The 13053-nt window shown below is 40.0% G+C and overlaps 2 protein-coding genes across 2 annotated transcripts; both read right to left on the minus strand.

The window, feature by feature from the left end:
- Nucleotides 1-2404: 2404 nt before the first annotated feature.
- LOC126799771 (peptidyl-prolyl cis-trans isomerase PASTICCINO1) lies at nucleotides 2405-8441 on the minus strand. Its single transcript, XM_050527037.1, has 21 exons — nucleotides 8325-8441; nucleotides 8121-8232; nucleotides 7947-8031; nucleotides 7781-7850; nucleotides 7507-7604; nucleotides 7105-7227; nucleotides 6841-6873; nucleotides 6443-6501; nucleotides 6253-6337; nucleotides 5856-6014; nucleotides 5681-5738; nucleotides 5307-5455; nucleotides 5033-5130; nucleotides 4806-4875; nucleotides 4296-4355; nucleotides 4052-4108; nucleotides 3668-3736; nucleotides 3410-3487; nucleotides 3207-3308; nucleotides 3047-3118; nucleotides 2405-2950 (listed from the first exon to the last, which is right to left on the minus strand). The coding sequence occupies exons 2-21, from the start codon at nucleotides 8183-8185 to the stop codon at nucleotides 2630-2632; spliced, it is 1911 nt and encodes a 636-aa protein (XP_050382994.1). The 5' UTR covers nucleotides 8186-8232; nucleotides 8325-8441; the 3' UTR covers nucleotides 2405-2629.
- Nucleotides 8442-10161: 1720 nt separating this feature from the next.
- On the minus strand, nucleotides 10162-12520 carry LOC126799775 (uncharacterized). Its single transcript, XM_050527039.1, has 5 exons — nucleotides 12121-12520; nucleotides 11708-12010; nucleotides 11260-11614; nucleotides 10849-10980; nucleotides 10162-10773 (listed from the first exon to the last, which is right to left on the minus strand). Exons 1-5 carry the CDS (start codon nucleotides 12397-12399, stop codon nucleotides 10661-10663), a joined length of 1182 nt encoding a protein of 393 aa, XP_050382996.1. The 5' UTR covers nucleotides 12400-12520; the 3' UTR covers nucleotides 10162-10660.
- Between the last annotated feature and the right edge of the window lie 533 nt (nucleotides 12521-13053).

The raw sequence follows: 13053 nt of genomic DNA on the forward strand, positions 1-13053 counted from the left end.
TTTGACATGAAAGACTTGGGACTTGCTGATGTCATTTTAGGAATTAAAATTACGAGAACATCAAAATGGCTTGTGTTGAGTCAAACACACTATGTGGACAATATTCTTGGGAAATTTGACAAAGAAGGTTATGGAATTGTCAGAACTCCTTTAGATATAAATCTACATTTGTCCAAGAATAAAGGTGAAAGTGTTTCTCAATTAGAGTATTCAAGAATAATTGGGAGTCTAATGTACTTAACAAGTTGTATAAGATCAGATCTAGCTTATGCGGTTCATAAGCTAAGTAGGTACACGAGTAATCCTGGAGCTATGCATTGGCAAGCGATTGGAAGAGTACTCAAATACCTAAGGTATACCCGTACCTATGGGTTGCACTACACATCATACTCAGCTGTTATAGAAGGGTTCACTGATGCGAATTGGATATCTGACATGAAAGACTCAAAGTCTACTAGCGGATATGTATTTACGCTAGGGGGTGCAGCCGTGTCCTGAAAGTCCACAAAACAAACAGTTATAACTAGATCCACAATGGAGTCTGAGTTTGTAGCACTAGACAAATGTGGGGAGGAAGCAGAATGGTTACGCCAGTTCATAGAGGACATTCCTAGATGGACAAAACATGTGCCTGCGATTGGTATACATTGTGATAGTCAATCTGCAATTAGCAGGACACAGAGCAAGATGTATAATGGTAATTCTAGACACATTCGTCGAAGACATAATACCATTAGACAACTACTCTCAACTTGAATTATCTCTATAGACTATGTAAAGTTTAAAGATAATATTGCTGATCATTTAACCAAAGGGTTCAACAGAGAGTTAGTTGAAAAATCATCGAAGGAAATGGGACTAAAGCCCATTGGAAATTAAAAATCACTACAGTTGATACCCAACCTCGCTGACTGGAGATCCCAAGATCTAGGTTCAAAAGGGAAAACCAAATTGTGGAGATGAGTTCGGATCACTGTGGGGAGTTTCCCAAGTCCATTTCTATGATGAAAAACAGTGATTCCCGTAAGGATGAGGTTAAGCTAAAACTTTTAATGATTCTTATGCGTCGAGAAAACGAGCAGAGTAATGCGGGTTACTCTTAGTTAAGAGATCACCTATGCAAGTGAGAAGTGGGGCCGCTTCTAGGGGAGTTAATGAGGGCATAACTCTTATCAAACTACTTGCATAACCAGGCGTGTGTTCCATGGCCAAAATGGGCACAAAAATGAGAACCGAAGTGTACCAGGGAGACTCCTGTGTGAAGTATGTCATCATTTACATAAATGACGAATAGTTCAAAGACATCATGTTTACTACTTAGTTAGTAAAGTAAGCATATTCTCATAAGAGAATGTTCAAAGGATGAAACCTACATATCCTATGCAGGTTTCAACCGTAGAAATCTATCACCAAATTCTATCGAGCCTTTGGTGGCCAATTTCATTCATGTGAGAAATTGTTGGAAAATGGTTAGGAAAACCATTTAAAAATAAATTTCAATTGATTAATTTAATTAAGTTAAACTTATAATTAATCAAAGATGAACATAGATTTGAGTTCTCCATAATGAGGGCTACAAGATCATATGTTTGGTTGTGTAATTTGGTTTGTGGGTGAATAAGAAATTGTCACTCAAAAATGACTACTTAGAATGAGGAAAAGGTGTTTGTCCCACATTGGAAAAGAGAAATGTTGAAAAGACTTTATATAGAATCCATTGTGTATGGATTGTAAAGTGTGTAAGCCCCATTATACCCTCTCGCGCACGCGCAGGGGGTGGTGCAAATCCCAGGTCACAAGGGAAACTCGTGTATGCCCGTGCGACCTGCGGACACGAATGCAACACCGAATTGAGGGTCGGAACGCAGATTCTTTTTACATTTCTGAAAATTCGGTTTTGACTTTTCAAATTCTCTTGACTGTTCAAATTCTTCTTTTGTAACAACTGTGTTAGTTATGGAGAATTATAACAGAATTGAAATCAGTGTTTGTAACATATGTAACTCATATATGTTATGATTTTTTTATTTCTATAACAGTCATCTTATTCATTGCTGATTGCAAATTCTCACTGTATAAATAGCCACCATTCTTTCTTTATAATCCATCCATTCGAAACACAATCCTCTCCCACTCTCAAAGTTCCTAGCTTTTCTCTGGTGATAGAAAGAGGTACATTTCGAATTCGTTGAAGGTTCTAGCTAGTAGTGCAACTTTCTAGAATTGTTTAGTCGTTATATCCTAGGAGACAAGCGCCAACCATCCTTACACCAGTAGAGGAGACGTAAACGTTTTAAGAACAGTGTGGTATCACACACGTCTCGACTAGTTCTTCCATCACCAATCGTTCGGTATTTTGGTTGAATTTCTTTTCGTGTTATTCGTTATTAGAGTTACATGTTTAATTTTTATTTTATAATTATTTATAATTCAGTTTGTTAAATTATATATACAATATATCACTGTTATTCTAACATGAACTACAAAACAGTCATTTCTGTTTTACCAAAACTGTATAACCATTGTTTGTGGAGTATAGAATCTAGGAAGTGGGATTTTACTTGGTAGTTGGATCTCTGTTGGTCTACAATATCTCTGTTAGTCTTCCACGGGAATCAAAGGGACTCGTCTAATTAGCCCACCGGTTCAGCAGATAAGCCAGAACAAAGACGAATGTGAAATTGAAAAGCATGGTGGTCCATCCTATCCGTCCAAGGACTATAAGAAATCTGGCCCAGAATGAGGTTTTGGAAGCTGATGTTTGAGCTGCATTTTCTGAAATTTCACGTGAGGTCTCCGAAGTATCTTCATCTAAATACTCATGATCACCATTCATCTGGTTTAGATCTGCTGTCTTATCTCCATCTTCTTCAGTTCCAACCTCCGAAATTTCCCCTGGCTTCTTGTCAAAAAGTCCTTTGAATTGTTTCCGTTGCTTCTTCTCAACTCCCTGACATGCCAATTGAAAGACATAATGATATTGCATGATCAGGAATTCTCACTACATCTCAAACAATATATAACATTTGTTCATGCACCAACCAACCTGTTCTTGCTGCTTCACTTTTAGAAGAGCAGCTGTTGCATCTGGCTCCGTGGACTTGTCAAGTTGTATCATCTGAATAGCATCCAGGATAGAAAAAAAAAATGGATGATAAGAAAATATATTCATAGAAGAACTAAGATATACCAAGTTTAAGCATTACCTTGTTGAAGTCACTCTTGGCTTCCTCAAAATCTCCAGCAGCCAAGAAGGCCATTCCACGGCGGTAGAGAGCTTTAACATGTCCAGGGTTTGCCTCTATAACCTAAAAAGATCAAATACATCAGAAGCCAAGTCAAAAGATTAATTTGGCACGGCAATAATAAATATATCCCTGTTATACTGCTTTATGTGATCTAAACATACCTTGTTGCATGTCTCAATGGCTTTCCTGCATTCTCCCATTTTAGTGTAGCATGCAGCCACATTCAGATTTAGCAAATTCTTCAAACCAGAAACAAGTGGAAATTATCAATCACTGTTGTATTTGTTAAGCTTCCGATGCTAAGTTAGAATGATGAAGCGAAGATATTTCAATGAAGAATACTAATTGCTTCGAGCAGATAAATACATATAGGTAAGACACACAAGCTACGGTAATACATGCAAAAGCGAGATGCTTACCCTCGTATTTGAAAACGTTTTCCCTTCATCATCATCTTGTGGATTAACGTGATTGAATTCCCGAAGCACCTACATAACCCAGCAGATTGACAATAAAGCTCAATGGAAAGGATTTGAATTATTTGTAAAAGTTGATGGTATCACATCACTAGATGATCATCAGTTTTGGAAAAAAAAAAAGATCAAACTGAGATAATGGCACTTGCATGCAGTAATACAGCTCCTCAAAGAATTGACCATGATAGGATATTACAAGTTACAAGAAAATGAAATTAGGATGATATAACAGGCAGCATATAACTTTATACTATATCCAATTCATGCAATTATGCATTACAAAATACTCAACATCCAAATGAATCATGCATAATATGCATATGGTACCTTGTCATACTTTGCCTTGGCAAGTTCAAATTTCCCTTCTTTAAATAGCCTGTTCCCCTGAAATGATAATAACAACACAATTCTAAGTTCCATGATTTACAATTTGAGTTGCCCACAGGATTACTTGGATGCATCAATACAAAAAAAATTCAAAACACTAAAAATACTTAGCCTCCTCTAAACATGACTCCGCATGCATAAAAGAAACAAAATGTGGTGAGCATTGAATGTTATTCATACATACTGTGTTTCTAATCTTCTCTGCTTCATCCATTATGCTTATAAAGTCTAAACCAGTCCAATCCTGCGACAGTAAAGGCATTAAAAACATCACTTAGTGCACTTTGAAAACATGACATAAGAAAGAGAGTTCTCAAGAAATGAATACGATAAACATTCGCAGTGAAATAAGAAATCTAGAGCGGCCACAGCTACAATAATCAAGTCTACCTCTCCTCAGAACCACTAAAAGAGTAAAAGTAAATGTCGAGGAGAATTGTGCAGCCATTCCGAAGGTCACTTGAAACAAAAGCTAATTCTCAAACAAGGCTCATAATGAAGCCTCACATTAGAGATGGTATGCCAGGATGATTACCTAATACTTCTATTATATCATGCATATTTTTTTATCACCCATTCTCAAACAAGAAATTTTCATCTCATATTGAAGCAAAAACTTGGACACAACCTGATTTCATATACAAATACATTAGCTAAAGAGAAAACATCAAGAAAAAATAACTTTTGTAATTACCTTTGGCATCTCAAACCCAAGAAGCTCGATTTCCCATTGAATATGAGCCCCTTCTGGGACATTAGCAGGCCTGGTGATATGGGGGAAAAACCAGTGACACATTTGAACTGGGTGAACAAAAGAAATAACGACAAGAAACATCCAATTTTTCCCTGTGGTATTCATTTAGGATATTGTTTACTACAAATCATCATGAATTAGGGGTCAGCTTGAATAAAAAAAGTAACCTCGCAAATTTGTCGTATGCATAATCAGGAGGACATGTGACCAGAGCTATCTCTCCAGGCAGCATCAAACGAACACACATTTCAAACCCCTCAGGCACCTTCATACACAAATAAAAGTTTAAGTGCAAAAATTCCCCACCTAAATCTGCTGATATCTAAAACACAGTTTCAGAAAAATCTATGCCAATTGCATTGTGCAAATACATATACAGAACTACCAGATGAAGTCTGAAATCAAGAAATTATTTCTCCACAGATATGGTGAAAAACTCACAAGGCCTTCACCAGAACAGAATTCGAAAGGCTGACCATTGTTGTTAACTCTTGTATCAAAGAATATCGTCTTTTCCTCATTAAGAATGATGCCCTTGTAATGGACTCGTAAAAGGCTGTCGTGAAGAGGACAATCCATAGGAAACTCACCTAATTGTTCCAAAATATGGTAAATACATTACACTCAAGTCATTTTGTGCCCAAGTTTAATATGCACAGATTAGATTTAAGGAATATATACAAAAGGTATCACCCAGTATAAATCAGAGTGAATTTGAAATTAACATTAACCAATATAGCCTATCATGTAGCATTTCATTATTTTCATGATCCATAATTTCATAAAAATTCATTTCTTCGAGTCAAAAACCACACCTTCTCCATCACGAATACGCCTTTTAATCAGACGCCCATCTCCAAGCATGTCCCGTACCTTTTAATTCACAACAATAGATTTAAATTAGAATCTCAGATTTCCTAACACACAAATAAAACTCCGGTAGCTACACTATTATTGGAGACTATAATTGGAAATAAGAACTCTGCACACCTGAATAAAGTGGACAAGCTCCACTTCAAAATGAACTTCTTCAATACCATCCACCACAGGCAGGATAGGAGATGGAGTCAAATACTGACTGCTGACATATATTAATGCCTTCTCTTGCCATGCCATTGTACCGATTCCCATCTCAAGACCTTTAGGTATCTAATATACATTTAAAACACCATAGTTAGTAAAATAAAGTAGACTGCAAAAGCACTGTTCTCAGACTCAGCCTGAAAGCTGATCAGGTCTTATTTTCTTAGCATTACCGTCTTCTAAATAAACAAATAGGAACAACAAAGTCACAAAGTTGAGAGTAAAATTTGAACCCGTCACGTATGTCCAGTTAACAGAAATCATACACCAAACAAAGTAACAGCCGAAAAAATAATTCACCAACCTCTGACTTTCCAAAATTAAAGAAAAATGGTTCTCCTCGAGTACGTGGTACTAGCACTTTCCCATCAGCAGTCTTTGCAGAAATCCTAAGAAATGTCATGTACCCATCTTTAAATGTTTATGCATATTGGAATTTGCAGTGCAATAAAGCAGCTGAAATATTAGTCAGGAAGGACAGAAAAAGCTTATACCAGGCTTTTACTTCATATGGTTCCCTTGGAGATTCCCAACCCTGACCTTCAGTTATAACCTGCCAAGTGTGAATGGGGAGTCCATTTTGAAAATAGAAGTTTAGAAATACAGGAACGAAGGCACAAAATTCACTTCATAAGATTCTCTCTTTTTGATATTTATGTCATTTGACTAATTAATTTTGATCACTGATCTTATGATTTCTAAACATTCTCCCATCAATATTTGGCATGATACATAAGAAATCCAGGCCCCAGCAGATGAGCTATACTTTTAAGAGTGCAGATTATAGTGCTAGATGCCAATGACAACCCAGTACAGTTGCTTAAATGCATTTTAGTTCATCAGAATGTGCATAAGAAAATTAAAGAGAGTGCAGCAATATTATTTCCAGTACCTTCTTCACAACCCCCAAATCATCACTAATGACCTGAAAAACAACCAAATGAAAGAAGTAAACAAGATCAGAGCTAATAGGAGGTCATGAAAACATTTAAATAGATGGAACCAATGAGTTAATCACCAGCTAATCAATAGTTATATAAACCACAATTTTCAACAGAAGAATCAGCATTTTCACATTTTATATCGAAATGAACGTATGTTAGGTGGAAGTTCTACAATACGTAAACAGGGCAGCTTTGAAATGGTGGTTTCTTACCTTGACTTTGAAGAAATCTATCATCTCAATCTCAAAATGAAGCTCATCACCCTTTGGAAAAACACTGGGGGCTGAAAGAGGGCAATCAACCTCACCGTAGTGCACTTGGGGTTTCATCTTCAACTGAGACATTAGACATTAAACAAAAAAGAGTTCACAATACAAAAAATACACAAGAACAGATGACATTTTCGATAGCACAACGATACAACACAAATCAAAAGGTCTTTATATATGTTTAATCTTCTTCAATACAAGATAATCTACCCTATATTAGAAAGCACATTTCAAATAGCACAACAAGACAACAGAAACCTAATCAGGTTCAAATTCACCACTTACAGCATTTTGCCTACACAGTCATACGCAGACATAAAATTCATTAAACTATGAAGATATTACCATAGCAATTTCCCCCTTCTGCATTGTCGGAATTCCTTCTAGCAATCCAACTAACATCTTGCTCTTTCCCAAAACACTTCGTACCGGAGTTCCCTTGCCTGTTGTCGAATAAACATTGGAGTCAATCAGTGGAATACAACATTTTCAAATTAAACTCATTCATAAAATTCCTCAACAGTGAACACAAATTTGAAGGCGAAGATATTAAATATTCTCCTCTATCAATCTCTACACACTTGTGAAAATGTGCTTCATAACACACAATTCAACTCACCTCCATATTCAGACCTCGAAGATTCAACAATAACTCCATCCAATGTTCTAACAGTGCAATGATATATGACCTGCAAATCAAACAAACCTAACTTATCTTCCACCTTTTGCTTTCATACAAAGTTCAATAGCTACATAGGCTTCAACAATCGCAATGTAAGACCAACCTGATCACCATCCGACGGTGTCAAATCACCACCACCAGGTCTGACCACCGCTTTCATCAAGCTTCCGCCAACTATCTTCATCCTCCTACAACCAAACAAAGTCATCAAAACTCAAATTAGCTTCATAATTTCCACAGATTCAATTCCAAACTTGCTAGAATTGAAGCTACATACCTCTTTTCGTCATCGGTAGGTTCTTTCTTCGGCTTCTGCGGCGTCGCGGCTTCAATTACAGCCATCTCCGATCAACTTCGGCGGAAGCTCGAGAACGACGAAATCCCTAGCTCTGTAGACGAAGCAAAGAGTTACGGTTAGTTGAGGCAGCCGGAGTAGGAAGCTCCGTCACAGTCAATTTAGCTTCGTAATCACAGAGCTTACCTGACTGATTTGATTCTGAGAGTCGTCGATTCTGGAAGCTTCAGTCTGGTATTCGATTTTCAATTTCAACGAACGGATCGCTTAACTACAATTGGAGGACGGGGCAGTGGAGCCACGATAGACCGGTGGTTATTGGTACCTTTATTTTTACTGTTTTACTTTTCAGGACGTTGGGTCGTAGAGATCGTATGGTGGGGACTCGGGCGGAAGATTACGGCCGATTTGGCGCCATGTCCAGATTAGGGCGGCTTCCAACTTATTTTGGCGTTAATTGTGAAAGTGGCACCACCCGATTGAACGCTTTAACACGATTATTGGTTGTTTACCGATAATGTACCCAATAATGAAGCCATGAAGAGCATGGTGAAGCAAAAACATATTGAGATTGTGGCTCCTCTCTAGTTCTCTTCTACAACATATAAGCATAAGAGGAGTTGAGAGTGAATTATCTTTGATTTTGCCTAGTTTTAAATTCATATATGTATGCTGGAGGAGGAGTTTAACTCCTGAGTAATGTCACTGCTCCTTCAAAGCTTACCATTTCGTAGCATTCTCCTATCCAACAAGTACGACAGCCAATTATCCACGAGTCAATATTGGCAACCAGTGTTCTACTCTAGGAGACAAAAAAACACCCACAAGATAAAAGTTGAGAATGCATGCAGACCTAGTATGCTCTAGCCACACAGCATGCTTCACCATTACTCCACGCTATTCCTATCAAAGATAGCTGTTTTCTGGTACAAAATAGCGATTGGTATGGAGCCACTCTTATGTCCATTGATAATTGATCCGTTTCCAAATTTGACGGGTCCTAATCGGGTCAGGACGAGGCCACCGTCGTCGAATTCGAAAACCTTTCACAAGAATGGCAAATAAAACACGCCTTGATTCCCCTGGCTAATCGTTACTGATTTTCAGGTTGCTCGGCATATCCATCCATTTTGGCCCACCCCTCCAAGAGATAATAGCAAGTCCGATCCAGTATATCAGGTCCGTGTTATACTTACGACAAAACAAATGGCAATGTGACCTGTTGTATCACTGCTTCCACAGCAAATGACAAATACGTCTCATACACGATACAAAGCTTAACTCTCGGCTTTAAAATCTTGCTGAAATTTTAATTCTAGTTAATCTCACTTAACTTTGATTTTGGAGATCTGAAAACTTCAAATGTGGCCTAGTCAAACTGACAATCCAGCGAGATGTAACGCACGCATACCCACTCTCGCACCTCCTCCACCACTCAGGACACATATCCCGACTTCCCCTCCAACACCCTAAACACAATCAACAGCCGCGTCTCTCGCGCGTGAACCCCAATTGTAGTAGTGCGCGCCATGTGAAGTTATTGAAACAGCCCTGGACTCCCCGCGGACGTGCTCCACCACCACCCCACGCCAAACAAACCCCCTCACTAAAAGAAAAGGGATTAAATTGAAACGCCGGGTTCCCATAGCAAAAGATCTAAAGAAAAAACGGGCGCAAATGTACACGCATTGGTCCCACTAATGTACACATCGCGACGGATCCTTGCGGTGGTGCTTCTCTCCTAAGCAAAATCCAGATTTTCCCTCTTGTTTGCTTTACCTTAACGAACTATTAAGTAAAGACTAATTAATAAGGGATTAACAACGACCCACGAGAGACGTCGGTAAGGGACTTTGAACTGCCACAAGGAATTACTATACTAATTAGTCCAATTATTAATTAACGTATTGCTTTTTCTTAATTACTCTATAACAAACTACGCACATTCCCCAACAACAGTACCTGCTCGACAAACACAGCACAGCGGTCAAGAAAATCTAAAAACAATAATAACATAAAGAATTTGCAAATACATCCTTTTATTATATCATAATAATACTCCTGGACATGGTCTGTGGACAGATTTGGGAATAAGAAAGACACAATTTGAATTTCTGGATTTAAAAAAATTCCCACCGATATTTCTAAATTTCCCAAACCTAATATCCCAAAATCAAAAACCACAAAAGGGACCAGTCTCCATCACTCCATCGCTCCTTGAGCCCAGCCAGAAGAGAACAGAGAAGGCTGCCTGTTTGGTAGTGCCTATACTGCTGCAGCTTGGCCCCAAACTAGGCGAGCATTTATTTTTCCACCTAAACCCAGAACACAAACATTTCCTTCTTTCATCTTCTTTGTTCCAAGCACTTCCTCCATGTCCTGTCATTCTCAAAACCCCTATCTTTTTTGTCCTGCACTCCTAATACTATTTGACCCTATTACCTTTCCCTATTAATTCTTTCCTAAAACCTTGTTCAATTTTCCTAAACAACCCCCTAAATCACAAACAAACCCACAGAAAGCTAGTAAGTCCACTCCTGCGGAAGCCTAAGCTCATGGTTCACTGGTGTATGTGGCCTCATCAAGCTGAGATTCTGCTGTGCCATGTTGTTCTTCCGAACCCTAAGAGCAAGTTCTGCAATCCAACGGTACCAAATCAGTAAAAACTTCGAGCAGTGAAGGAGTACAATCATGAGGACAAGTTACTTACCATAGTCATGAATGTTTCTAGCATCGAAACGGTTATGGACTTGGAGCTGTGGCTGCGATTGTACGCGCATTTCCTCAACGTTCAACTTCAGCGCATGCACTACTTTGGCCGGGACGAAAACCGTTGGGCAAGCTGTAAAAAAACGCCCAAGAATAAGTGAATAACAGAATGTAAATGAGCCCACCAGAAATTTTAAATCGCAAACATTAGTCCACCAGACCAGATCTGGAATTTACAGAGAAAATTATTAACTTCAGCACCCAGGCTATAAAAATCAAATTTCCCCGCAAAAAATCGTAATGATGTTGACCAACTGGCTTCAATGAATAAGAAGAAAACAAAAAGATTTTGTTGGATTTTTCAAATTCTGGTGGAAACGAAACAAAATTGTGGGTGGGGTAGAGTACCAACCTTGTTTGGGTAGTTGCTGTTGCTTCTTGACGCGAGGAGGGTATTCAGATGGGGTGGTGGTTCCAATTTGGCGGGGCAAGAACACACCAGTACCAGTAGACTCCTTTTTGGCTCCAACGAGAACACCTCGGAATCCGGGCCCATTGGGCTGAAATTGTTGCAGTTGAGCTTGCTGCAGTGCCGGCCAAGCCGACGGCGAGAGTGCCAGAGGCCCATTGTTGCTGCTCCTAACCTGGTTCTGAACCACCGGAAGAGACTGAGTCCGCTGGTGTTGGAACCTTCTGGCCGCCTGTGACTGAACAAGCGCCGCGGCTATGTTGTTCTTCAGAATCTGTTGCTGTCTCAACCGCTCAAGCTGTAACCCGAAAAAAAATAGGCACAAGTTTAGGGACTGTAACGCGAGCCGGGAATGGCGCAAGTGCTTTTTCGAGAAGTCAAATTTTTTTACCTGCAAGTGCTTCTGGGAAAGCGACGGCTGTTGGTGCTGGAGGAAGTACCCGAAATCAGGGACAGTGGCTGGAGAGGGCTCTCTTGGAGCTCCCAAGATGCCTCTGCTTTTGGGGTTGAAACGCATAGCTTCTTCCTGGATGCGCATCTTGGCAACCTCCCCTGCAGCTGCATGTAGGAGATCCCAAGTTGCCGGCGGCGACTGAACGTTTGGGCTTCCCCTGCTCGATCCTAGTCCGCCGCAGCTGCAACCACTCCCTGCCGCGCACAGAGTCGATTGCGGTGAATTAGGCGAGACCCACGGCTGAAAATTCGGCAACAGAATTAGAATCAGAATCCGCATGAAATAGCACCGTTTTGAAATTGAAGAAAGAAAAGGAAAATTAGCTGAATCAAGACTTCACGATTAAGAACCTTGGAGTTGTCAAGAGTCGACTGAGCCAGCCGGCGAGTCAAACCAGCGAGATACTCTTCCTCATCGCTCTCAGTCTCGCTGGACTCCACCGGAGCACCGAAGCCAGAGTAAGGAAACTCGAAAGGAAAGAGAGCCGTCTTAGAGTCAACATCACTTTCGGAGCCAAAGAAGCTCATTTTCATGCCGCCAGAGTCCACCGTGGGGCTGATTTCATCGTCGGAATCAGTCAGAATCTCTTGAGGTAACCAAAACGCAGCGTGGTCGAACTCATCAGCCATGAGTGAAATGGAAAGAAGCAAAAGAAAGTGATGGAGGTTTGCGGCTGGGTGAAGATATAGTAATAGCCTCAGGGTCCCAAAAGCTCAAAAGAAGAAGCTGAAGCTTTGTAGAGAGTGAGAGACAACTATGGACGATAGAGAAGAATGCACCCTTTTTATCGCTCTCTCGCACACCTCTTTCTCTCTCGTCTCTATTAATTAATTAATTATTAAGAAAACAGTAAGAGATTACACATTCACGCGGAAATGGAGGCGCGTGGCAATACGCGGAGACTCCCCAGCGGGGGAAGGAGGGGACCCGGGGGAGGAGGTGGCACAAGACCCACCCCATGTGAGTGGGTGTTGATGTGAAAGAAATTCTGCGCTGGGGCCTACAGAGAAAGTCCCCCGAGTAGTTAAAGAATTGGAAACAGAGAGGTTGTCCTCGGTAAAAGTCAAAACTTGAATTACGTTTTCACTGTGGGGAGAGTAACTGCCATATGTCCAGCCTGGTAATTCCCCACATTGCCCTCCATGCAATGCCAAGAACAAGGCAATCTGGTTCTTTGGATCCTCTCTACCTGACCAAAATACCCCTCGGATAACCGATAAGGTTTTGTGTACTTCTGAGTTGGTCACTTTCAGCTAAAGCCTGCTGAGGATCAAGCTATGGCA

Source organism: Argentina anserina, chromosome 6 (assembly GCF_933775445.1).
Source record: "Argentina anserina chromosome 6, drPotAnse1.1, whole genome shotgun sequence".
Classification (NCBI taxonomy): Eukaryota; Viridiplantae; Streptophyta; class Magnoliopsida; order Rosales; family Rosaceae; genus Argentina; species Argentina anserina.